Raw genomic sequence first — 27,945 nt, forward strand, 5'->3', positions numbered from 1 at the left:
CTTTGAGGAATTTGGAAATAGAAGCTAAATTCAAACTTACTATAAAACTCAAGTTGTGTCAATTTCACTTCAAATGGTCTTCTCATCATCTGTTCTGCCATTACTTTAATCTAAGCCACCACCATCTTCCATCTGGAATACACCTGACAGGACTTCTTGTTTTGTTTCTTGTGCTGTCCAATATATTCTTCACACAGTTCCTAGAGAGAGCTCTTAAAAATATAAAGTTTATTATGCCATTCCCATTTAAGAAATTCATTTGTTTCCCATTGCACTTATGGTACCATCCCAAATTCTTTCTATAACCTTCGGGATCCTGCGTGATCTCACTGCTGCCCTATCTGGCCAACTTCATTTCAGGACATTCTTCTCCATGTTCATTGAGCTGCAGCCGCATTGGCCTTATTTAGTTTCTTAAACAGGCTGGGCTCTTTCCAGCTTCAGAGCTTTCAAACATGGCTCTTTCCTCTGCCTGGAGTGTTGTTACACCCACACCTCTGGCTAACTGCTGCTCATCCTTCAGTATTCAGGTTAAGTTCTCTACTTCCACTTCATTCTATTTCAAGTTTCCCATTGTTATCTTTAATTACCTTTTATTTTCCATTACAGTGCGTATCATGACATATATTTGTGTGACTTATATATTTATGTTTATAAACATATAAAAAACATTTTATAAAAATTTATAATTGTTTAATAATTGTTTTTGCTTGTAGACTCTTCAGTTCCATGGTGGTAAGAATCTTGCTTTTTTGTTTTCCTCTGATATCCTCAGAGTCTAACCTGGTCTTTGAGTGGCATATAACAAATAATTGTTGAATGAATTTATCAGCAACAAATATAAAGTTCTGTGTCTAAGTGGTTTCAAGTATTTTCTTTAAAGAGATGTACAAAAGGAGCACGTGGGGACGTATACTATTTAGATGCTTAGGGAAGCTTAACTAATCTACTTCTTTAATCTTAGAATAAATGCATTCTTATCAGGAGAATAATGATAGTTCACTTTTATTGATCTTTTACAATGGATGAAGTAATTTTTTGAGCTCATTTGAATATGTTATTCATTCCTAAAGTAGCCTTTTAGAATAGATATTATTAGAATCTGTTTTACAGATGAGGAAACTGAGGTTTCATGTGAATGTATGTGTATTGTACACTGGGACTCTTGTCATGGGGATGATATACTTTTTCTCTTCAAAGGGGCAGGGTTTTCTTTTCATTGGTTTATTGTAAAAAGTGCGATATGGCAATTTCAATGGTTATTTGCCTTTAATACATTTTAAAGTACATTATTTCCATAGATGATAAGAATTGTGGAAAAAGAGACCCTGTGATAGGTGATAGTGATCCATTGTAGTTGTGGAATTGGCTCTCAAGTAACGTTAAATAAAATACCGGTGTGTACAGTTAGATTACGTTTACCTGTGCATAGGAATCCCTTCCTTATTTGAGGTGATGGAGAGGTTAGTCTCTTTGGTTCCTTTTGAAGCAGAATGGATTTTTAGAAAGAGTATTAGAAACTAAATACTTTAAAATTGAAATCTCTGCAGTAGGAATCTGTATTTTTCACAAGTTCCCCTATGTGATTGTGAGGCACACTTAATGATAGAGAGCCAGTGATCACAGTTTTCTTTTCATAATGCATATACGTAAGTTCCAGACCGGTAGGAATTACATCAGGGTAAAGCTGGGCCTAGAGGAGGTGGGTGTTTCTTCTTTTGTAAATGCAGTATGTAATAGTATGCCTCTTGTCTCACAGGGTTGTAATGATAATAACTTAGTGCATGTAAAGCAGTGGTAACACTGCCTGGTACAGAGAAAGCACTTAATAAATGTTAGATGTAGCATATCATTGGAGGTGTATATTTGTGTCAAAAAGAAAAGACTTCCTCTGTTATATCCAAAGGACAAAGTTAATCTTTCTTTATTTCTTTTTGTTTTTATTAGATTTGTATTTATCTTATAAAAAATAGATTGGTGGTTATCTGTCTTCACTCACTTGAACATGTTTATTCTCTGCATCCAAAATAGTCCAGGAATGGCTGGACCTGGTGGCTCATGCCTGTAATCCTAACAACTTTGAGAGGCTGAGGCGGGCAGATCGCTTGAGCCTGGGAGTTCGAGACCAGCCTGGACAACATAGCGAAACCTTATCTCTGCAAAGAATACAAAAATTATCCGGGCCTGGTGGCATGTACCTGTAGTCCCAGCTGCTTGGGAGGCTGAGATGGGAGAATCACTTGAGCCCAGGAATTCGAGGCTGCAGTGAGCCATGATTGTGCCACTGCACTCCAGCCTTGGCAACAGAGTAAGACCCTGGCTCAAAACAAAAAATTACACATATAATGTATATTCCAAGAATATTGTATTTGTGCAATATTTAAGTAAAGAAATGAATGATTAAACCTGAGTTTTAGTCCTGGCTGTATTGCCAGCCAGATGTGTGACTTTGGCCAATTTTCTTCATTTCTTTGGGTTTCATTTTCCTTACATTAAAATGGAGATGTTTAACTGGGTGATAAACATCTAAGATTTTCTTATCCTCAAAATTTCTGTGGTCCCCGACACTATATTAATACTTTTTTGTAATGGGATAAAAAATGAGTGAGGGTCATAGTTTACTTTTTTCATAAATCAATCCAGTTAGGTATCTTTGCTTAAGCAGCCCTGTTTAATGCCTTCTTTGATCACTTTTATCATGCCTGGTTTTATTTAGTGAAGCCATTTCTGTGGACCAGTAAATAATTTTGAAGGAAATAGTTTGGTAAAAGGAAAAAAGCAGGGTTTTGTACTCAGAGTGACCTAAATTTGTATCCCTGATCTCTTCTGTATCATTATTTTTCAAACTTCTGTGTAAGAGGACCCTTCAAAGAAAAACAACAAAAACCTTATTAAAGTATTACACACACACACACACACACACACACACACACACACACACACACACATAGATATATCGTAAGTGGATAGTCTGATAAACTTTTATAAACTAGACACTCCTGTATAACCAGCACTCCTGGAGGTCTCTTTATTACCTCCTCATAGTAACTGCCTATTCCCACTCCCCCAAAGGTAACCATTACCCTGACTTCTAATGGCATGGATTAATTTTGCTTGTTTTTATACTTTATCTCATTGTAATCATTCCATGTGTACTCTTGTATCTGGCTTCTTTTGCTCAGTATAATGTTTGTGAAATTCATCTGTATTTTCTGGGTATAGCTGTAGATTATTCATTTTTATTGGTCTGTGTTATTTCTTTATATTACTGTACCAATTTTTATTTTATTTATATGAAGGCAATCTGGGTTGTATCTAACTTGGGGCTATTATAAATAGTGTTGCTATGAACATTCCAGTACTTGTTTTTTAGTGAACAAATGTATGCACTTCCATTAGCTACATACCTGTGAGTGGAATTACTGCGTTAGGAAGATGATCCCATTCTCCCTTTAAACATCAAAAGTATTTAACAGACCTCACTACATGATACTCACATTTTAAATATTAGTTTGAAAAAAATACATGATAGAAATTGGCTATGAATTCAGTTCATCTTAAGTGAATTTGTATTTTGTGATTCACGCAGCACCTACATGATTTAAAGTAGTTACACCTACTTTATGAATATGAGACATTTATTCAGTCTACAGATTACATTTAATGTGCATATACACTTGCATAATTTTTGAAGTAATTAGCCAAGATAGTGGTGTTAGGTTGGGAATTAAGGTACTACTTAAAACTGTGTACCTTCTCTTAGCTTCTGTTTCTTCATTTACCATGTTTGATCTAGATTTCCACTTAATAAAATGGGATAGAAATATACTCATTTCAGAAAATTGTTATGAAGGTTTGATTAATTTGTAAAAAGCACTTAGTACAATGTCTGGCATGTAGTGTATAATAAATAATAATTGTTACTCTGTCCTTCCTTTATAATAGTACTTGACTACTCCATAACTGTAGTAAATCCTGATAAACACATCTTGAAGTTATCCACATATCTCAGCCACCCTTGACTTCAACAGCCTTTTCATAAAGGTGATTCCTAAATCTATCATCTTAGTGCAGTCTTCTTTTTTTCCCCCCCTTTTTTCTTCTATAGCCTTCAAATGAGAAGTGCTTTCTTCTTTATTGGACTTGTAACCATTTCAAATTGAACTAATGTTAAACTAAGGTTAACTGTCCACTCCCCCATCAGCTTTTCCTTCTATTCTAACTTTCTAATCCTAATTTCTCTTAAATAGTACCAACTTTCTTTCAGGTACTCAGACTTGGTTCCTAGACTGTCAAGAGTGGAAGGGATCCCATCAGTCATTTAGTTTAGTAGACACATGGATGCTTTTAATCCTTCTACAAATGTTTTTAGTTTCTTTACCATGTGTTGGCACTTTGGACTTGAGAAGGCATAGTTTTTGCCCTTAAGCAGCATGTAGTTTAGTTGGAGAGACAGGTAAATCAGTACATTTGTGGTGAGGGCTGTGTGATTTTATGCACAGATTACTATGGTAGTAACTCCAGCTGCAAATGGATTTAGCTAAGAAAGGACTAAAGGACATTTTAGACAAAGGGAACAGCAGATGTGAAGATTCAGAAGCAGATGTAATATGATGCCTGTAGGGAATAGTAATAATAATAGCTAATGTTTATTGAGTACACACTGGCACATACTGATGTCTGAACCTGAAAAATTTCTAGCATAGCTGGAATGAAAGGTCAAGGTATAGTGGGGTGGAGGATGTGGCAGTAAGTAAGACAAGACACCTGGGGCCTGAAATCTAGGTCTTTAGCCTCCTGGTCCAGTATTATGCCATCATTCAAATTTCTTTTTGCAATTTATATCAGTTTCAAATTTTGTGTAATGTTGTGTACTGGTTGAAATGATTAGACCATTGCCCCTAGGCCTCTGACCCTAAAGCCTGGACTTTTTAAACTATATTTGCTAAAGTGTATAGTTAGGAGGCATTCTGTAAGCTTTTGGACAAAAATATAAGAGAGGCATTTCAAACCAGGTTGTCCTGATCTTTATTTTTATGGCTCCCCTCTGCCTCCCTGCTCCCTTTCTGAGCTTTCAAGATATTAGGTTGAATAAAGAGATCAGCCTTTATGGTTGTCCTACTTTTCTTCTGCTCCAGATTGTTCTTTATAAATTGGGAGATAAGTAACTTTTATTCATTCAGCCTTCATATTCTGTTAAACTGGTTTACTTTAACCAAAATCAAGAATGCCACTATATAATAGTTTATTATAAGAAAACTAACTTGTAAATAGACTCTTGTCAATCACTTCATTTTATTTTCATGGAGAAGCCTGCTTAAGAAATTCAATTAAGATTAGAGGCCGGGTGTGGTGGCTCACGCCTGTAATCCCAGCACTTCGGGAAGCTGAGGCGGGTGGATCACCTGAGGTCAGGAGTTCGAGACCAGCCTGGCCAACATGGTGATACCCCGTCTCTACTAAAAATATAAATAATTAGCCGGGCGTGGTGGCAGGCGCCTATAATCCCAGCTACTCGGGAGGCTGAGGCAGGAGAATCGCTTGAACCCAGGAGGCAGAGGTTGCAGTGAGCCAAGATTGTGCCATCACACTCCAGCCTGGAGGACAAGAGCAAGACTTCGTCAAAAAAAAAAAAAAAAAAAAGATAGAATTGCTATTTGAGAATTTTTAAAAAACTGAGTGATTTTAAAGATCTTTTCCATTAAGCTTTGATGGAAGTCAGAGTATATATATTTCTAGGCAGGCCAAAATGAATATTCATATAGACTAGATATTGTAGTTATTCTTTTGGAGAATACTGGGTATACATCCATCAATACTTATTCTTCAGCTATCATTTTTTTTATAGATACCTTTGTTTCCACAAACCTCTTTGTTTTCATTTGTTAGTAATATCAGCTTGCTAATGCCCTTGCTACACATTTCCAATTTCTAAAGTTAAGGCTGGCTTCAACCTGTCAACTTGTAAAAAGACCATAAAAATCACCTGTTGATCAAACTAAGCCAGGTTTATTACATACTCCAGTAAGGGTGAACACTGCCCTAAAGAGTCCTAGAAGTATTTCAGAAAGAAAATATTGGATATGGATATTTACAGGGTTTTGGGGTCTGGTTTCAAGTAATTTTACTTGGCCCTGTTCTGAGTTTGTGATAGAATTCTTAGACCAAGTCTTGATAAACAAATATTTATTTGGTAAGTGAGCGTGTTTGCCCAGTTGAGCAATTATTAAGGATCTAATTGAGCAGTCTGTTGTTCAGTTAAATGAATTTTTGAGAAATTCCTAAAGCTAATGATGAAGTTATTTACTGGTTTGCATTCTTACCTTCTTGGGCAAGAATTTCCGAGAACAAATAATAAAGTTCTGTTGATATAGGGGTCTTAGATCTTAGTCCTTATAATTAAGCTGTGTGAATGCAGAAGGTCTCAGTTCTCAATGACATTTATAAAGGCAGACAAATTTTAATCAAAGGTTTACTGTCTCCAGCCCTGGATATTGTACCATTTCTTGACCTTTTTCATCTAATTGTGGATGGTAGATAGTATCATGATTGTGAGTCTTTGTGGCACTTCTTGTACTTCCACTAACATTTAAATACATCATTTATGTTTTGCTACTTTCCTAAATGCCCCCGAAGCTTTAGATGAACTAGTCTCTTTTTCTCAACATGGCACTTTTGCTTTTCCCTCTTGGTTATTTTCCTTTATCTCATCTTTGCAAAATTTTTATTCTTCATGCAGCCTTTCCTGAGCCTCATGATGTTTATCTTTGAACTAGCTATACCTTTTTTTCTATGAAGTCATTTATGTGGCTAATTTAGCACTTTATTAGATTGTAAGTCCATGGAAGACAGAGACTATGTTTTATTCATCTTATTTTTAATCATCTAATAAATATTTGTTAAACTGAATTACTCTGTTGAATTGAGTTAGGCCAAAACCAATAAATACCCAATAGGTTTGTGAATTATTTTCATATTAGACTGATCTTAAAGACCTTTTATCTTTATCACTATGGTTCTCTGTCTTTCCAAAGGTAAAGTGTACTCTGGAAAATTCTCATTTTAGATTGCAGTTTGGACAGATCATCAAAGTCAAATGTTACTATGTTTTGAAATACAGTCAGCAAAGTTCTCACAGATGGACTTTACTGAAAACAGATGGCGGGAGGGGGGAGATATTTCAAAATGTCTTTGTGCTCATTTCAAAGCATTGACCTCTACAAGTTTAAATATAGTTATTCATAGAAAAACCTGGAGAATTAAGTTTTATGCCTTTATTCTTGGCAGCTTTGGTTTTGTTTAATCTGTCACAATGTCATGTTTCTTGTCATAATTTTGTTGAGGGTGTGGTAAGGAGTATGACAACAGAAGCAGAACATAGCATGTATGTGATCATTGAATATAGATACAATTTATTGTTCAGGGAGGTATCTTTGGGTACTGTGGTTTGGTGGCTGTTGGATGGAAGTTAGAAATAGTAATTTCACTCATAATAAAATAGTTATTTGGACTTAATATTGGAAGACAGAGACTATTTTAAATATAGCGTCTAGCATAGTCTTTCCAAGCCATCAGTATGTGACATATGGTATACCCTAGGGGAAGTATTTTTTTATCCTGTTTTAGCCAGTGTTTAACTCTGCCACTGTATTCCTACTTTACCCTCTCTCTAACCCAGGGAACTGCATTTACCACCACCCACACCATGTGGATACTGCATTAGCAACTCCGTAATACTTGAACACAATAAATAGTTAATTATGGTCTAGTATTTTAATTTATCCTTTGAGAACATATTTGTGAATATTCTTTTATACAAGGGTAGGAATTGGTCATAGTACTTGATAATCAACAGATTTATTAATACTTTGCCCTTCTGAAGGAAATATTTTTGTTTTTGTTTGTTTCTCTTGTTGCCCAGGCTGGAGTGCAATGGCACGATCTCGGCTCACTGCAACCCCCACCTCCTGGGTTCAAGCGATTCTCCTGTCTCAAGCCTGCTGAGTATCTGGGATTACAGGCGCTCGCCACCTCACCTGGCTGATTCTTGTATTTGTAGTAGAGACAGGGTTTCACCACGTTGGCCAGGCTGGTCTCGACCTCCTGACCTCAGGTGGTGCACCCACGTTGGCCCCCCAAAGCGCTGGGATTACAGGTGTGCGCCACTGTGCCTGGCCGGAAATAATTCTTTTATAAAGATTCTGAATCTTGCTGACATATTGGGATGGATGGAAATATTTATCTTTACTAAAGTAATTTTTTTTTTTTTTTTTTTGAGACAGGGTGTAGCTCTGTTGCCCAGGCTGGAATGCAATGGCACGATCACAGCTCATTGCAACCTCGACCTCCTGGGGCTCAAGGAGTCCTCCCCCTTAGCCTCTTGAGTAGCTGGGACTGCAGACAGGCACGCAGCACCACTCCTGGCTAATTTTTGTATTTTTTGTAGAGATGTGGTTTTACCATGTTGCCCAGGCTGGTCTCGAGCTCCTGGGCTCAAGCCATCCTCCTGTCTTGGCTGCTATCAGTAGTCCTGTATGTAACCAGTTGCACTTAGCCTGATAATCAGAATTACTGATTGTGAGTAATCTCACTGATTACTTACTGAGTCACATCGATTCGGAGTGCAGTTTCATCATGTTTACTTAATGGTAGTATACATTAGCCATATTGTGTTTCATGTACATATATCTGTAGTTTTGAAACGGCTGACAGTAATTTGTATGAGAATAAAGACTCTCTGTTTCTTTGGAGAATCAAATACATGTTGAATATGTGCAAATATCTGAGCTATTTTATATAACATAATTTTATATTTTAAAATCGGTCTGCTATAATCATTTCAAGCTATTGCCCGTTTTCAGGTTTTATATAATTTTAATGGAATTTTGTCATTTTAATTTCATGTTTAATTAGGCACAGCCCTCATTAACTTATTGTTGAAAGTCTTCTAGAGCATTTATTAATTTAGCCATCATGTAAGTATGTTCCAGAAGCCATGGGGAAGAAGACAGACACTTAAAAATCTAGTTTAGGAAATGATACACTAAAAATGTAAAATTCTATTAAACATTAAATAAAACAGTATTAGTCAGTAAAAGAGCTGTAATCAGATATTACTGTCAAATGAGAGGCACAGACTTAAGTGCTAAAGAAGTCAGAAGAAGTAGTCAGAAGAAACAGAAGTCAGAAGAAGCAATTGCTGTGGATTAGATAGGTTATGCAGTCTCTAATGAAAATTGGTTCTTGGTGGGGTAGGGGGTGAAAAACTATTAAATACTACTATGGTTTGGAACCCCCCATAGGGCCACAGTACATAGATAGTATATCTGTGTTATTAAAATTCATGGGGATGAGGAAAGCAATCTAAAATGTCCCAGGGCCGGGTGCAGTGGCTCATACCTGTAATCCCAGCACATTGGAAGCTGAGGCAGGAGGATTGCTTGAGGCCAGGAGTTCAGGACCAGCCTGAGCAACATAGACCTCGTCTCTACAAACACGCATGTGCACACAACAGACACAGTGGTGCATACCTGTAGTGCACGCATGCACACACACGTGCGCACAGTGGTGTACACCTGTAGCCCCAGCTATTCAGGAGGCTTAGGTGGAGGATTGCTTGAGGCCAGGAGGTTGAGGCTGCAGTGAGCCATGATTGCACTACTGTACTCCAGGAGCCTGGGTGACAGAGCAAGACCCTGGGGTCTCAAAGAAAAACGCTGTCTCAAACTAAAAAAAAAAAAGGTCCCGGGGCTTGTGGGTAGCAGTAATGAAAGGTTGAGGAACGCGAGTTTAGGATAGTTAAAGAAGGGTTTTAAATAGGAACTATGAAGGTTAGTCATTGAAGGATAGATGGTAAGTTTTAGGTAAACAAAGATGGAGAGGTTATTTTATTCAGGATGGTTTTCTTGGAGATTATGTGTTTTTATAAAATCAGACTGGGTGTGTAACATGTCTCACATGCTGCATCATAGCCTCTAGTTAGTGTCTTATAAACTGAAGAGTAGGAAAATTAAAATCTCAGAATTTCCTTTTAAACAAGATCAAATTTAAAGTGTTGTAGTAGATTACCCATTGCCTCTGTGTTCATTCTTACCAAGTAGTTTTTTGATTAGAGGTAGAGGATTTATTCATTTCTTTGTGCAGTCATGTTAGCAGTACTGTTTATCTAAACAGACTCTTGGTTACATATGGAATTATGGTTCTCTTGTGCTGTCTTATTCATTGAGTTAAAGAATTATAGAATTTTTTTAGAGATGTAGAAGACTGTAGAGATTGTTTAAACTCCTCCATTGATACATAGGGAGAAAACGGACCTGCAGTGAAGATCCATTGATGTTAGTGGTAGAGCTGGCCTCACCACTTTGGTCTCCTGACTTCCAGTCTACTGCCCTTCTTCTCACAATATCATTTTATCTAAACCAGTATGAACCTTGGTCTGGAGGCAGAAATTTTAATTTTAGTAATTTATCTCTTTAGACCATACCAGATTGTCACTTCTTTTTCCATTTCTCTAGACAAATCAGTCATTTTCTCCAGAATGTGGAAAGGCAGTGGGTTTTGGAGTTTGACTTTTCCACTTCAGCTTTAACCTTGGACAACTTACTTAACTTCTTTGCCTAATGCTCTTATATGTTAAATGGGAATGAGAATACTTACTTAATAAGGTGGTTGTTAGGATTAAGTTAGATGACCTATATATAAAGCCTTTTCCTCTGTGTTGGATATATTTAAAAAATTTATTAAATGTTTTTCTCCCCTTTCTTTTTCTGCCACTAGAGTACTTACCACATTGTGTATCACAGTTAGTTATTTTATGTGTCCCAGGTGCGAGTCTTGGAGGTTTTCCCCTTAGTAATTTCTCAACTTTATGTAATATTATTATGGGGTCTATGACACAATTTTTAAAAAACAAACCAGTAAAGCCAGGAATTTGCTACTGAAACAGAGATGCTGCTATAGTAGACAGTTAATTCATCTGTCAGAGAAGAATTGAGTACTAGTGTTCATTTTTAATACTAATAATTCTATAATAAACTGACTTACTATATTGTTGATTCTTGTCTAAGGCCTTGTTTTGACCTTAAGAATTTCATTATAATTCCGCAAGGGAAATGTATTGATTGTGTCATTTGGCTCCCAGTCTCTGTCCTTGACTGTTTCTGTGATTGCCTTGCAGAGCTCTGAGGAACATGAGTACAGTGATGAAGCTCCTCAGGAAGATGAGGGCTTTATGGGCATGTCCCCTCTCTTACAAGCCCATCATGCTATGGAAAAAATGGAAGAATTTGTTTGTAAGGTAAGAGTGCAGTTTCTTGTCATTGTCATGCTATATATTTAGCCCTTCCAAAACAGAAACCTTTAAAGAGAGTGGTAGTACTATAGCCTTTGGTTTGCTTTGGGGAAGATCTGTGGCAAGATGGGGACAGAAGTGGTCTTGGGACTCTAATCCTGTTGAAGACAGAATACATTTGTTGGCTTGTAGTAGCCATGATAAAGCTCTGATAAAACTAGGATATCCAGCTGGGAAACAAACATTTCCTAATGTAGGTTAACAGAGTAAATGTCTTATTGGTGGTTTAGACAAACAGAATGAAACATAGTCAGAAGTGGTTGACGCCTGGAGATATGAAAATGCCCTCCTCAGGTCCCTTAAATCTGTTCTGCTGAGTGACTGCAATGGCAAATGTGCTGTTCTTTCTAGGGATTCTGTGAGTAATCAGGCTACTCTTGAGAGAGAAATTTTCCAGTTTTCATGTACATCTGGTATTTTCAGTTCAGCTGGTATACATTCTGTCTCTTAAGGCTTTTCTTCCAGTCCATTGTCTTCATTCCCTGGGACCTATGATAGGATTCTTTTTTTTTCTAAACTAGTAATTAGAACTGAGTTTGCCGCTTAGAGAAAATAGACACACTGATAAACTTGCAGGCACTTGATCAATCAGATCAATAAGGGCCCTGGCAGGTAGGATCTAATTAATGTAAGTCGATCAGTCTGTGTGCATACGTATGTGTATGTAAATTGATTTATTAAACATTTCTGGAGAACTCTTTATTATTTAGAGAGAAATTTTTGTGACACTTAGCTTTTCACGGCTTTTATGAAACCAAAACTTTTTATGTACATGGTCTTAGATCCAGGAGGCTAAATATAGGTTTTCTTACATTCACAATAATGCTGGAAATAATTGGGATCAGTGGACTTAGAATACTATTACTTTGGACCAGGGTATGAAAAGAGAACATTGTGATCTGAACATAGACATCCTTTCCAAGACTAAGGGTCCAGTGGGTTTTCAGGGGGAGTTTAAACATTTATGGGTCTGTAATAGAAAATTTTAGCCAGTTTGAAAATGAGTGAAGAAACAACTGAACAGAACAATAGATTCATTCTAGTGATCACTGTCTCAGGAGAATTAGCACAAAGGGATACAAAAGATTATTTTGTTTTTAAAATGCAAATTTGGTGTGAAGAAATCTCTCAAAGTTGGCAAATTTAGTATCTGGGCCATTAGGGGATTTTAATATTTAGAGATCAGCGGGGTACCGTAGCTGACTTAACTGCCTTTTTGTCCTCTCCCTTTCTGAACACAGAACAAAGAATAAAACAAATAAAACTCTAAATTTAACAGCGAATCGGAGAGTAAATAGGGCAGGACATTTGTTTGCTACAAACTATGATCTTCTGAAGGAAAAGGAGTGTTGTAAATATCGCTTAGCAGTTTGTTGATGACAGCAGAATGAAGAGGCATCCTGTTACACAGTGTTGTCTGGTGTGGCTCAACCCTGCCATGGCAGTGCAACTGACCACACTTGAAAACCAGCCGTGTCTAGTGGCACAGGGATTCTATTTCTTGGACTGGAAGCAAGTAAACAGAGACAGTTTAATATGAAATGTGCTGTGGATAATTTAGTCTTTAGAGTTTCCACGTTTGATCTTGGTCACTCTTTTTTCCCCTAGACTTCAGTGTTTGCTATTTACCAGCATAACCAGGTCCATGTGGGAATAGGATGTATGCTATGGGGAGTTTATTTGTTTTTGAAATTTATTTATTTTTGAGTCTCGCTCTGTCGCTAGGCTGGAGTGCAGTGGCACGATCTTGGCTCACTGCAACCTCCAACTCCCGGGTTCAAGTGATTCTCCTGCCTCAGCCTCCCAAGTAGCTGGGATTACAGGCATGCGCCACCATGCCCGGCTAATTTTTGTATTTTTAGTAGAGATGGGGTTTCACCATGTTGGCCAGGATGGTCTCCATCTCCTGACCTCGTGATCCGCCTGCCTCGGCCTCCCATAGTGCTGGGATTACAGGCGTGAGCCACTGCGTCCAGCTGTTTTTTTAAAGAAATGTTTTTGTGCATTTTATGGTCTAATATACCCACATACCCAGTGGATTATTACTAAGATATTTGAAGGTAGGCAGTGTCTTTGTCAAGCTTATAAATAAATATGTCTTTGGCTAAGCCGTGATCTTATTTTTTTATTCTAGGGGGTAAAAGAGGATACCTATTTGTGTTGGAATTTGGCTGACTGTGTATGACTCCAGGTTGAGAATGAGGGTGCAGTGTCTGTTGAATGTGTCACTAATTGCCGTGTAATTAAGAAAGTATAGCTCCTTGTCTCAGTATCTAGACCACTAGAACATTTGTTTAGAAATAACAGGGAAAATCACTCTGAAATTATATGCATATATAACCAGTAAGAAACTCACATATTCTTTTTGAATGTAAAAAGGGAACATATGACTCTTTTGTCTGTGTGGGGTAGCAGAGTAGCAGTTTGGATACAGCAGAGCTCTGTGCACATTGTGAATTGCCTTGAAGATGTAAGGGTTGATTTCTGTCTTCCTCACCCTCTCAGAAAATAAAATTCCCCCAAAGTAAGGTAATAGCAACATTCTGTAAGGTTAATCTCAACAATAGTGGTCTTTTCCCAAATTCAAATTTGATGCAAAAAATTCAGTATCTTGGTCTCTCTCTGACACTAAAAGAAGCAGACTGCAGAGGTTGACAGACTTCCAACAGTTCCAACAGAAGGGATACTGGATCCCTGATCCCCTTTCTCTCTTTCTCTCCATAAAGTCCTGTGGAAGATCTCATACAGCTACTTTTGTAAGTGGTAGTACTATTAGCAGCAGATGTTAAAAATATAGATTAGTCTTTTGGCATTATTTTATTTTATTGTATGTTAGAAGCAAGCATAGAATGGCCACATTAGCACCAGTAACCACAGACCCCACGTTTTGAGTTGGAAGGTGAGGGAGGAGAGGTTTTGTATGGCTGGGGGCAGGAAGAGCAGGGAAGAGGCAGAGGGCTAGTTTGGTTAGAGTGTTAAGAGGGACACATCTGTTCTTAAATTGTTAGTCCTCACTTCCTTTGGATGTGGAGATGTTACACAGAGGATTAGTTCTTTTACAAATATCTGTAAGGAAGTAAGAGAGCAGAGAACAAGAAACAGGTTGTGGAGCAAAAGGAATGGGCACAGTAGCTGGTGAGTAAGTGGCAGTCTTTCCATAGAGTAGAGAGAGAGCCAAGTTTCTGTGGCTTACCCATATTGTCACAAGACCCTGTAGTGGGTATGGTGGAGGTCATTGTCTGAAGGTGAATCTTGCTGATTTGCAGCCTGGATTCTTGCTTTATAGGGTAATAGACTGGAAGAACTGCTGAGCCCACATTAGCTGGAAGATAAACCATGTGCCTGCCATTTTTCCTTACATCTTTCTGTCTAGCAGAAGCAAGTTAGTCAAGATTAAGTGATCCTTGTGGTGTGACCTCTCGGGGCTATGACATTAAAAGAAGCAGAGTGCAGAGGTTGACAGACTTCCTACAGAGGGGATATCGGATTCCTGATCCCTTTTCCTCTAGAATCTGATGCGGGAGCGACCATGAGGAAACGGGAGGAAAGGGCGCTGAGGGACTGAAAGGGCGGTTAGGGCTGAGCTTCTTTACCATCTCTCTGTAGCATGAGAAGGAAGATGGATTAGTCACTAACTGTCTGACAGGAGATAGCCCCTGGGGATAGTCATGTACTGGCTTTGGAGTAGATGCCAGGGATTACTAACTAATTCATGAAATGCTTTGTGTCATTTTGTTTGATCTTCATGATTTCCCTATGAAGTAACTGAAGCGCTATTTTACAAATGAAGGAGCTGCAGGTTGGAGGTTTTATAATTAATTAAATCTCATATAGCTAGTTAATGCCAGGGGTCCACAATTTTCTGACTCCTGTGCTCTTTCTTTTCTGCTTCATCATATTTGCGTAGTGGGAAGAGAAGAAAGAGTAAGATGGAGGGAGAGATTTTAGCAAAAGGCACAAAAGTATGATTTTATGTAATTCTGTTTTTACCAATAGGAATATTAAATATAAAAATGTTCATATTTAACACCACAGGGATTTATCAGAGGTAAAGTCTGTTATATAGGATGAAGGAGGTCAGTATGAGTCAGACTTTGGAACCTTCATCCCACCATTAGCCAGGTTGAAACAAAGTTTGAAACCACTCTTTTAGGGCATTTCCTATAAATTTGTTTACTCTTTCCTTTTCCTAAGGCCCCCACTTAAAAGTATATTTTTTCTTTCTTTTTTTTTTTTTTTTTTTTGAGGCAGAGTTTTGCTCTTGTTGCCCAGGCTGGAGTGCAATGGCATCATCTCAGCTCACCACAACCTCCGCCTCCTGGGTTCAAGCAATTCTCCTGCCTCAGCCTCCCGAGTAGGTGGGATTACAGGCATGTGCCACCACACCCGGCTAATTTTTTGTATTTTTAGTAGAGATGGGGTTCGAGCTCCGGACCTCAGGTGATCCACCCACCTTGGCCTCCCAGAGTGCTGGGATTAAAGCCTTAGCCACCATGCCTGGCAAAAATATCTTTTTCATCAGTCTTTAAAGAACTCAGAATATAAGACATTATACATTTTGAGATGTTTGCCTTTTTAAAAATGAATTATTTTTCCCATTATAAAACAGTGTGATAAGACACAGTTGTTAGGGGTCAGTGTTGGTAAATTGACAACTAAAATCACAAAGATGTTTGATAATACCTCTCTGCCAGGTATGGGAAGGTCGGTGGCGAGTGATCCCTCATGATGTACTACCAGACTGGCTCAAGGATAATGACTTCCTCTTGCATGGACACCGGCCTCCTATGCCTTCTTTCCGGGCCTGTTTTAAGAGCATTTTCAGAATACACACAGAAACAGGCAACATTTGGACACATCTCTTAGGTATGTAATGTCAGTGATGTAATGAGCTGGCGATTCACTTTCTTCCTTTTTATTTTCATGTATTTGAGGGTAAGCACAGAACTTCAGAAATGTATTTGGATTTGCCATTTTGTTTTCTGAATTTCTAATGATGAATTTTCTGACTGGTTTACTCGTAGTTTATCCTGGTTTGCACTATGATTTTGTTATAACTTAAGTTATATTTCTTTCTACTAGATTTTCAGATCTTGTCCTTAAACCAGGCCAAATAAAAGTTGCTATACAAAATGTGGTTTCATATTGTAGTGACCACTGAGAAGAAAGTATTATTTAATAGAAGTAATCTGATCTTTTAAAATGCATTACTTATATGCACTGCTAATTTTCGGTTTGGCCTGAAGTAGAATATGGACTGTAATTTTTTCTCCATAATGATTGTATATTAAAGAAAGAATACTGTAGAGGAAAGAATAGTCTTTCCAACAAATGGTGCTGGGATAACTGAGACATATGTAAAAGAATGATCCCGAACTCACATATGCAAAAGTGAACCCAAAATGGATCAAAGACCCAAACATAAATCCTTGTAAGTTTGGATTAGGTGACTGTTTCTGAGAATTGCCACCAAAGAAAAAATAGATAAATTGGACTTCGTCAAAATTAAAAACGTTGGTATATCAAAGTGCATTATCAAGAAAGTGAAAAGACAACCCATAGAGAAGAGAATATTTATAAATCAGCTAGTTGGTAGGGATCTAATAAATAACTCCTACAACTCAACAATAAAGACAACCGATTTTAAAAATGGGTAAAACATCTGAATAGATGTTCTTCCAGAGAAGATCTAAAATGGCCAATAAGCACATGAAAAGATGTTTGTCATCGTTAGGCATTTAGGAAAACGCAAATCAAATGCTTTGAGAAATGCAGTGAGAAATCTCAACACTTCACACCCACTAAGATGGCTATAATCAAGAAAATGAAAAATAACAAGTCTTGGCAAGGATGTGGGGAAATTGGAACTTTCGTACGTTGCCAGTAGGAATGTGAAATGGGGCAGTCCCCATGGAAAAGTCTGGCAGTTCCTCAAAAAGTTACATAGAGTTACCAGAAATCAACTCCTAGTATATTACCCAAGATGACTGAAAACATGTTCACATAAAAACATGAACACAGAAGTTTGCAGCAACATTATTCATAATAGCTAAAAAGTAGAAGCAACCCAGATGTCTATCGACTGGTAATGGATAAACAAAATATGGTGTATTCATACACTGGAGTATTATTTAGCTGCAAAAAGGGATGAAGCACTGATACATGCCACAGCATGGGTGAGCCTTGAAAACATTTGCTAAGTGAAAGAAGCCAGACACAGAAGGTCACATGTCGTTTGATTCTACATGCATGAAATGTCCAGAACAGGAAAATCCATAAAGACAGTAGATTGGTGGTTGTTTAGGGCTGTAAGGAGTGGGGAATGGGGGATGATAGCAGATATAGTACTTCTGTTTGGGGTGATGAAAATATTTTGGAATTAGTTAGTGGTGATGGTTGTACAACCTTGTGAATATAGTAGTTTCTGGCCTTACTCCATTTGATTTGCATTTCTTATCACACATTTGATTTCCATGGTGCCTCTAAGTTCCTGCCTGCTAGTATAGTGAGAGGAGAGTAGAGGGTCAAATCAAGTTTGTTGCTGACTTCTAATTCAAGGGTAATTTTTAATTAAAATGATAAAACAATTACTTAGCAAATGTTGAAGTTGAAATTTCTGTGCCTGCCTTGTGTTAGGTGGCCCCTCCCTAAGCAATAGGAACATGGCATCTTTCTGTGTAGAACAGTGTAAGAATTGGTTAGGAAATGGCCTGAGTAGGCATTTTGTCCTTAACTCTTGAATCTCCTGAACCAGCTGATGAGGGCCAGAGAAACAGCATGACACTCTCTGACAGCTATTGGTAGAGGAAAGCTGTATTTCTTGGCAGGGTTTAGGGGTATTGGAATTCATTGTAAAAACAAAAGCAAAAGCACAATGGACCTTTGAAAGCTGGACTATGAGGTATGTGCCAAAAACTGTATAAATGAAACTATTCTACATCTAGAGGTAGAAGTGGCTTCATTATGTCTTCTAAGAAGTAGCAGCAGTGTCTGATTTCTTTTTAGATTATGCCCTTAGATAAGTTTTTATATTCTGTATATTCAGTTTATGAAGCTGAAGTATTTCTGATACCAACAATGTTGGAAGTAAACCACAATTTTGGATAGGCTTCAGTTATTTGGAAGATTTTTCTCATTGAACTTTTGATTCAGATATTGTTGTAATGCAGAAGGATTGAAAACAGAATCAGTTATAATACTGTCTCTTCTAAAGGGTGATATTTTATCTATTTTCTATGCTCTTTTTCCTAGGTTGTGTATTCTTCCTGTGCCTGGGGATCTTTTATATGTTTCGCCCAAATATCTCGTTTGTGGCCCCTCTGCAAGAGAAGGTGGTCTTTGGATTATTTTTCTTAGGAGCCATTCTCTGCCTTTCTTTTTCATGGCTCTTCCACACAGTCTACTGCCACTCAGAGGGGGTCTCCCGGCTCTTCTCTAAGTAAGTATCTGTAAAGCCCATATTTTGGCCAATGATTTAGAGGTAGTGCATTAGGGAAAAACATTCAGCAGAGTTGGCAGAATTCTTAATATCATCTCATGCAAACTTTTTTTTTTTTTAAATTAAAGAGCAACCCAGTTTGGCTCTTAGCTGTCGTTGATGGCTTATGTCATGAGGGATTAATTGGAACCTGTAGTGGCCAGTAGTTTTAAAATTACTGCATTAAATGGATTTTTTTTTTTTCTGTCATAGACTGGATTACTCTGGTATTGCTCTTCTGATTATGGGAAGTTTTGTTCCTTGGCTTTATTATTCTTTCTACTGTAATCCACAACCTTGCTTCATCTACTTGATTGTCATCTGTGTGCTGGGCATTGCAGCCATTATAGTCTCCCAGTGGGACATGTTTGCCACCCCTCAGTATCGGGGAGTAAGAGCAGGTAAGAGCACGGGGAGGTTCTACATTCGACATTCATTTATTCACTAGTTAAATTCACTATTTATTAAAGTTCTACCATTTGCCAAACATTATGCTGTGTATTTGTGATGCCAAGATGAAGAAATCATAGTTCCTATTGTTGGGGGTTTTTTTATGTAGTAGTCGTAGTAGTTGTTGTTGTTAGTAGTGTTTATTAATTGTCTTAAAGCATTAGGGTTGAGGGGTCATGGTGAGTATGAGGTGACATAATTTGGGACTGTTACTTACTTGAGTTTATGGCTAAACACCATCCAGAAAGTGGTAGTCTATAACTTTTGTAAACAATGATTTCTCTTACTCATTGTGGAGTGTACTTTTTGTAGTGATTCTTTTTTTTGTTGTCATTTTGTTTTGTTTTATATTTTTATTTTATAATGGATAATCTGCTTAAGGCTTCACCCCCATGCTGATTATGTTTTGTTAAAGTGGGCACCATATCTCCCTTCTGATGTAGGGATAAAGGGGCTTTTTATATTTAGGATAATGCCTGTTTAGCTGGAGATCATAGAGAAAGCCACAAGCCCCTCAGTGCCTTGGCTGAGTCTTCTTGTAGGACATGGAATTAGCAGAGATGTTCTTGTCTCCTACTCAGTGTCAAGCTCAGTGCCCACTGAGAATGAACAAGGAGTGTTTTTCCTTTCGTCCTTAAACCCCCAAAACCATTTAGTATTAAAATCTAAACCCTGGATCATCTGTGGGTACCTGGAAGGTTAGACACAGAAGTAACCTCATGTCAGTGACCACTGTTAAAACACTCTGCCCTCCTCCTTTTTGTGTTCATATGAGCAAATGAGCATTGGTCAGGGTCAGCTTTCAACAGTACTTGAGTAGTACAGTGGTGTTAAGCCTGCTTGAGCACATGAGATAAGAATGTCTTTGCTGAGTAGAGCTGAGCATTCTGTTATTTACATACATCAGAAGAACCAAGTTCCTGAGCCTTTGACTTAGAGAATGATAGGCAGAAACCATTAGCAGCCTTTGCTTAGCATGTAGAGGAAAAGAACAAGTGAATAGTGCGAAAGTCTAGCAAATCTTTCCTTAGAGGAGCAGAGGTAGGAAATAGTTTTTCTTTAGGTCTGCTTGGTTCTTATCTGTTGTGAGAGCAGCATTGCCATTTTCCTCTTCTCTTTTAGATGTCCATTTTATTTGTGAGTATGCATCCCATAGCTGTGCTTACATACATTGCTGTATACCAGCAGTTTATTTGGTAATGTCCACAGCAAGTAATAGGTTCTTTATCTGTTGAGAAAGCTTTTACCAAATGACAGCTTGTTTTGCAAGGGTCACTGTTAACTCTGTGTCAAAATGTAGGAGCAGTTACTGGCAGGGGCAGGGAGCTCCTGTGTTGCTTTGGCTGATACACGGGTTTCAAAGTGGATTTACATCAGTGAACTTCACATTTTTTTTTCCATCATGACATTTTCTATTACAGTCCTGAACACGTGTATCTATACGTAAGTTCATGTATATATAAATTACAAAACTTTAACAAAATAGTATTTAATCCTCCACTTATGTTACAGTCTGGTATTTTAAATTTTATTCTAGTTCATTTAAAAAAATGCTGGTTGAGACTCTTTTAATTGATCTTAGAACTTAGGTCATATCCAGAAGTTTAAAAAAACATTACTTTAGATGCTTCTGGAGGCAGTAAGGCAGTAGGGCTGTGGCTGAGTGATTTGCTAGACTTTTGTACTTGATTGCTATTTAGGGGCCTGGGAGCTTATAGTATTCTCTCCCATCCCCCACCCCCATTAGGTCATTTGTTAAAGGCATTTAACAGTTTTTAAGTGCCCAGTTATAGGTTGTAGATTTAGATTAAATTTCTTCTTCTTCTTTTTTTTCTTTTCTTTTTCTTTCTTTCTTTTTTTTTTTTTTTGAGATGGAGTCTTGCTTTGTAGCCCAGGCTGGAGTGCAGTGGTGCCATCTTGGCTCCTGACCTCAAGTGATCTGCCTGCCTCGGCCTCCCAAAGTGCTGGGATTACAGGTGTGAGCTGAGCCACTGCGCCCAGCCTTAGATTCCTATTAAAAATAGGTGATGCCAGGTGATGTGATCATTCATCGCCTCTCCACCCCAACAACGCCTGCTGCTTCAAAGAGAAGATGGGATACGTAAAATTGCTTGTATTGTAACCTGTGTCTGTAAAAGGACAGGCTAGGACAGTTTAAATAAACTCCTGGAGCTGTCCTTTCCGAAAACATTTAGCAACATTAATTCAAAACCCTTGAAGACTGCTGACTTACTAAGCTAAGCCTCTCTTAGTGAGGCTCATTGCTTTTTTTTTTTTTGAGACGGAGTTTCACTCCTGTTGCCCAAGCTGGGGTGCAATGGCATGATCTCGGCTCACTGCAGCCTCTGCCCCCGGCTTCAGGTGATTCTCCTGCCTCAGCCTCCCGAGTAGCTGGGATTACAGGAGTGCGCTACCATGCCTGGCTACTTTTTGGATGTTTAGTAGAAATGGGGCTTCACCCTGTTAGCCAGGCTGGTCCCAAAGTGCTGGGATTACAGGTGTGAGCCACTGCACCCGGCTGGCTCCTTGCATTTGTAAATCTTTAGAACATAGCTGTGTTGTCTTGTGTGACAGTGTCCCAGAGTTTGAAGAACCTTCTTTTTCCTTTAAAACTGGAAGCTAATTTTATATGCTACTTTGAAATATTCAGTTCACAGAGTTAATGGTGCTGTGCTGTAATACTGACTTCTGGCTCTTTGTTTCTCTTCTGCATTACTTTACTCTCTTCTTGTGACTCCTAGGAGTGTTTTTGGGCCTAGGCCTGAGTGGAATCATTCCCACCTTGCACTATGTCATCTCGGAGGGGTTCCTTAAGGCCGCCACCATAGGGCAGATAGGCTGGTTGATGCTGATGGCCAGCCTCTACATCACAGGAGCTGCCCTGTATGCTGCCCGGATCCCCGAACGCTTTTTCCCTGGCAAATGTGACATCTGGGTAAGTATGTCGGGGTGACTGAGTGTGTAGGTATCTGCTCATGAGTTATTGGCATCCTGCAGAGTGATGCAATAGAAAAAGTTTTAGACACAAAGTCAGGAGAGTTGTATCCTGGTCCTAACTCCCTATTGAGCTTTCTCTGGACAATAAGTACAATAATAACTAACATTTAGTGAGCACTTCCTTGGTGCTCAGCATGGTACAGAGTGCTTTGCACGGATTACCTCATTAAATACATTAGCCCTATGTGGTATGATAACTCTTGTTAATGTCTTCATTTTACAAAGCAGGAGACTAAGGCTTAGGGAGGTGAGGCCACTTGTCCAAGCCATGTGGCTATTTAAGTGGTAGAACAGGAATTTGAATTAGGCTAGTTTTAATATCAGAATCTGTGCTCTTTTTGACAATGGAAAGTCATTTTGCCATTCTTTGTCTCAGTTTCCTTATTTATGAAATGAGGATGATAGACCAGATTTTCACCAGAGCCCTTTTTAGGACCAGATTTCTATCAGGGTCTTTTTTTATACCGAAATTTAGTGATTTGTAATGAGAGACTGAGTGTATGTATGTCTGGTGGAAGAAGAGGGATTGTGAAGAAGAGGGAACTGGATTGAACTGGATTGTGGTCATTGGTAAGAGAGGAGGAAAGAGAAGAGGGAAAAGAAAATATAAGGACTGATATAGATAGAAAAACTTATAACCAAAGAGGGCCTGAAATATTTTCAACAAGACAACATTGGAAATACACTTAATGTGAAATCTGACCTTTGTAATTCTGTTCCTCAGCCTATTGCTGATTATTATAGACTAACCTGGTGATCTCATCTCTTTAAAGTTTAGTTTAGCTATCTGAAAAATGAAGATGATCTTGAACTTAAGCAATCTTTCTAGCTTCAAATTAGCTAATTTATCTTTCTGATTCATCATCATCATTTTAACATTGGTATGGAGGGGTTTTTGCCCTTTATCCCCTTTCTTTGGGGGAAATTAATCCCGTTTGGTTTCCTAGGAAACATCTCTTGGGATGTGACTTGATTTCTTCTAGTTTTTGCTTCTAAAATCAGTGTTTTTCTCTTGATAAATACTGCTTTGCCACTGTACTTTTTCATTTTGAGATTATAATGACAGAATAGTGTAATTTTTGAAGTGCAGCGAGCAATTGATTACCCTTCTTGAGATGTGGAATAGCATTCAACAGAACAGGTAAAATCAGAAATAATGTCACTTGCTTGTAGACCAGCTTCTGACTTGAGAAGTAAAAGGGCCTGTTTGCTTAGTTTTTGACACATTATGTAGTTCATGAAATTTGAGAATCGTAGCACTGAAGGAAACTCTGGGGACCATATGTTGTGACATTCCACACACCATCCTGGAAGCCTCTTTAGTTTTTCTGACAGAGAGCAACATTTAAATGACCATAGCTCTAGTCCTCTTGTCCATGACAAAATGTCCATCAGCAGTGAGTAGGAAAAGGACTGTATGTGTAATCATAGCCCATGGCTAGGTGTCAAGGGATCCTTGGGACCTTTGTGGCCTGTTAGCAAGAGAGTCTGTGTGTCATTTGCCACTGGTTTCAGTGTTAAGTTTGTAGATTTTTATGTGTAGAGCTTAGTGGCAGCACCTTGGTTTCTTTGGGAACAGCTGGCTTTCAGCTCAGCAGAATGTGATACACCTAATGGATGTTCCAGGATCTGTGGACGCCTTGAATTTGAGCTCTGTCACATCCATTCCCTGCCTTCTGCTCAGCATAAACCAGGATTAAACGATCCTAAGAATCTTTAGCAGTCTTAATAATGTATGGGTTTCTCTACCCCCTTCTCTTCTTTTTTCCCCCTCCAGTTTCACTCTCATCAGCTGTTTCATATCTTTGTGGTTGCTGGAGCTTTTGTTCACTTCCATGGTGTCTCAAACCTCCAGGAGTTTCGTTTCATGATCGGCGGGGGCTGCAGTGAAGAGGATGCACTGTGATACCTACCAGTCGCCAGGGACTATGACCCTAAACCAGGGCCTGCAGCACTTGCGGGCCTCCCTGCTGGCTACTGATGCCAGTACCAGAGGAGCCCCAAAACTTTGACAGCCTTGTGGGCTTTGTGACGGCCCAGGGGCTCTGCGTGGTACATGACTGAGAAGAGAAAAACAAAAATAAATCATACCTCAAAGGATGGAGTGCATCAATTGGGAGAAAAGGAGACATAGCCCAAACCCTGGCTTATTCTTGGGATCTACTGATTGCGGGCTCTGCAAGACCCTTGGCAAACTGGCTTCTGATCCATATCATATTTATTTGTAGAAGATGGCGAAACAGTTTAGCTGGTGGTTCTTTCTTCTCCCTTTCTCTCTCTCTATGACAATAATACAAACCAATTTAAGTGAACATTTATATCCGATAAGGGGTGGGAGTGTGATTTTAAATGCTCTTTTGGGAGAACAAAGAAATTAATGTAAATAAGATTTCTAACTGTTTAAATAAGACTTTATATAAATGTTTAAAACATAGGGGTAAGGGAGGGAGGGAGAATTTTTGTATAGAATGAAACATGCAAGTACCACACACTGTTTGAATTTTGCACAAAAAGTGACTGTAGGATCAGGTGATAGCCCCGGAATGTACAGTGTCTTGGTGCACCAAGATGCCTTCTAAAGGCTGACATACCTTGGACCCTAATGGGGCAGAGAGTATAGCCCTAGCCCAGTGGTGACATGACCACTCCCTTTGGGAGGCCTGAGGGTAGAGGGGAGTGGTATGTGTTTTCTCAGTGGAAGCAGCACATGAGTGGGTGACAGGATGTTAGATAAAGGCTCTAGTTAGGGTGTCATTGTCATTTGAGAGACTGACACACTCCTAGCAGCTGGTAAAGGGGTGCTGGAGGCCATGGAGGAGCTCTAGAAACATTAGCATGGGCTGATCTGATTACTTCCTGGCATCCCGCTCACTTTCATGGGAAGTCTTATTAGAGGGATGGGACAGTTTTCCATATCCTTGCTGTGGAGCTCTGGAACACTCTCTGAATTTCCCTCTATTAAAAATCACTGCCCTAACTACACTTCCTCCTTGAGGGAATAGACATGGACCTTTCTCTGACATAGTTCTTGGCATGGGAGCCAGCCACAAATGAGATTCTGACGTGTCCAGGCTTCTCCTGAGCTCGTCTACATAGATTGGTAGACCCTTCCTTTGGATTAGGAAAGATGAGTTTTACCTCTGGTACACTGTCTTGGTAAGCCTGGATGTGACAGACGCCTCGGCTCTCCTTGAATAAGAAAGCCAGCAGAACTCTTAAAGCCAGTTGTAGTACGGAGTTGTCAGCACTCACTGAACCTCACTTTACAGGGATGAGAGTGGCGTGGCATTTTAAATACAATGGTATGTTATTGCCAGGGAGTGAGGTACAAGACGATGGCTCATGTCACAGGCCTACCTGATACAGTGTCAGAGAAAGTGGTGGGGAAAGGATCTGGTTCATGGAATTCTGATCTTGGCCCATAGGTGAACCACCAAAATAGTGCTCGAGTCTTAGGTTACTGTCATCAAAGACTTGGGATGACTCCATTATATCCTGGGGTTGTGGGTATTAGAACTAAAGAGGTCCTGAGCATGGGGACTGGCGTCCTCAGTAGGTGTTTGGGAATATGGGAAGGGTCTCCTATTTATTCAATAGAGTTTTCTCAGTTATTTTCCTCCCTTGCCCTTGCAATCTCCAGCAAAAGGTGGGATCCAGGAAGAAAGAATCCAGTGTAGAAGTTGAGAAGAACTTGAACGTTTTGGTTCTGGATAAGGTCACTGTCCTAGGTGCTAGGTGGACCGAGCAAAAGACTCAGTGGATGAACTGGTGCAGTGCCTGACAGAATAAAGAACAGTATTAATCCCTTTGCGAAAGCATAGTCCAGCAGGACAGTGGCCATTTGGACAGAAGCCCACTTAGTTTCTTGGGAGCAACAGCACATATCAGAAGCCAGACTTGCTCTTCGGTCATGCACTTGGGGATACAGCGTATAGGTGCAGCCCTGTCACAACACCAACAGAAGTAGCAGCCTCTGGGTGCAGTCACCCACACCCCAAAGCTGGAAGGATCTGGTTCAACATAGCACAAACCCTTAGGAAAAATGAAATTAACATCACTGATGTGTAATCCAGTAAAATCTCCCTTTTTCGGGTGTGTATGTGGGCATGTGCCCATTTCTATGTGTGTGTCTACGTGCAGCTCACTACCAACAGCCTCATGTGCACTTGACCTGACAGTGCTCGCTGAGAACTCTCACCAGGTTGGCGCCTGAATGCCTTACTCTCAGCAGTCAGAGGCTTGCTTGCTCTGTGCAGATTTTTAATTTTCTTTTTTGGCCCTAGGCTGGTTGGGACCTCTACAGCTTCATTCTTTCACCATTAAATAGTGGCCTTTTTCAGTATTTTCCCTCTTCCCCTTTATAAATTATGCTAAAGCCACAAAGCACATTTTTGGGGATCATAGAAGGTTGGGGTTCCAGAAAGGCATCTGTGTGATGGTTCCATTGATGTGGGATTTCCCTACTTGCTGTATTCTCAGTTTCTAATAAAAAGAACCAAATGAAATATGACCTGTCGTGTGTTTTTTTATTGCCGTTCAGCTTACCTCCCCTTGGCTTTTGGCACTTCTCTGAAGCTCTAATTTAGACACTGTGATTTAAGAAATTTTTGGAAACTTCCCCTTCGGGATGCAGAAATCAAAGTGCTTATGCCCAACTCCTGTTTCCTAACTCAAGCTTTCCTCGTAACTTGCACCAGGTTTAGAATGGAGGGGAGAGCAGCTCTAAGGGGCAGTTCTTATTTATTATTGAAGTTTATAAAAATAGTCTCTAATGCCAAGGGCAATAGGCTCTACCATAAAGCCTGGGTGTGTAGTAGGCTGTACCATCTAGGTTTGTGTAAGTGCATTCTATGATGTTTGCGTGACAACGAAATCAACTAATTATGAAATCACTTAATGATACATTTCTCAGAATGTATCTCTTTTGTTAAGTGAAACATTACGAAATTTATTTTTTTGGGCACTGTGGCTCACTCCTGTAATCCCAGCACTTTGGGAGGCCAAGGCGGGCAGATCACGAGGTCATCTCCTACAGGCAGTGCACATTGACTAAGTTCATTCCTTGCTTTTGTTGTTTGCTATTATAAATAGGATTTTGTCTTCAATTATATCTTCTAAAAGTTCTTTTGATTGGTGAAAGCTATTGATTGCTGAATATTGGTTTTTTACCCCGACCATTTGCTGTTTTCTCCTCCTAATCATAATTTTTTCTTAGTTGGTTTCCAGTAATAAAGTCATGTTGTCTGAGAAAAAAAAAATAGTCTCTAATGTAACACTTGATGCCAAGGGATGTGTTAGAGAACTGTCGATGTCATATGATCATAATCACAACCCTCTGAGCCATTCAGGAGTATTTTCACTCATTTTATAGATGGGGAGACTGAAGCTTAGGAAGTTTAAGAATGACTCTGGTGCCAGCACTGTATTGGAGAAAAGAGTGAAGAGAAAATTTAAGAAAACCTTTCTGTATTTGTTATTCTGATTAAACAGTCTCATATACATTGACTTAAAGGTTTTGGGGTTCATTAACCTAGTCCCTTCTATATAAGAAGAGGATCTGGTTCGAGTTGGTGTTTGAAATAAAAAAAAAAAAAAAGGAATTCCAACCCTTTTGCCTTAGGTAAATTTAGTTTTTGGAACGGCATTTCCAGTATCGGGATAATATGTTCAT

General features: G+C 39.0%; 1 protein-coding gene across 11 annotated transcripts in view; it reads left to right on the plus strand.

The window, feature by feature from the left end:
* The window catches only part of ADIPOR2 (adiponectin receptor 2), a 129,679-nt gene extending 102,895 nt beyond the window's left edge, over positions 1 to 26,784 (plus strand). For all 11 annotated transcript variants that reach the window (XM_034935156.3, XM_003820368.5, XM_003820369.6 and 8 more), the window contains 6 exons: positions 11,177 to 11,296; positions 16,045 to 16,216; positions 18,602 to 18,788; positions 19,041 to 19,228; positions 22,019 to 22,212; positions 24,052 to 26,784. In XM_034935156.3, the coding sequence (XP_034791047.1) occupies positions 11,177 to 11,296; positions 16,045 to 16,216; positions 18,602 to 18,788; positions 19,041 to 19,228; positions 22,019 to 22,212; positions 24,052 to 24,180 (990 nt within the window). In that variant the 3' untranslated portion in view covers positions 24,181 to 26,784. The remainder of the gene's footprint in view (positions 1 to 11,176; positions 11,297 to 16,044; positions 16,217 to 18,601; positions 18,789 to 19,040; positions 19,229 to 22,018; positions 22,213 to 24,051) is intronic.
* Positions 26,785 to 27,945: the final 1,161 nt, after the last annotated feature.

The sequence above is a fragment of the Pan paniscus genome, chromosome 10, assembly GCF_029289425.2.
Source record: "Pan paniscus chromosome 10, NHGRI_mPanPan1-v2.0_pri, whole genome shotgun sequence".
Lineage (NCBI taxonomy): Eukaryota > Metazoa > Chordata > Mammalia > Primates > Hominidae > Pan > Pan paniscus.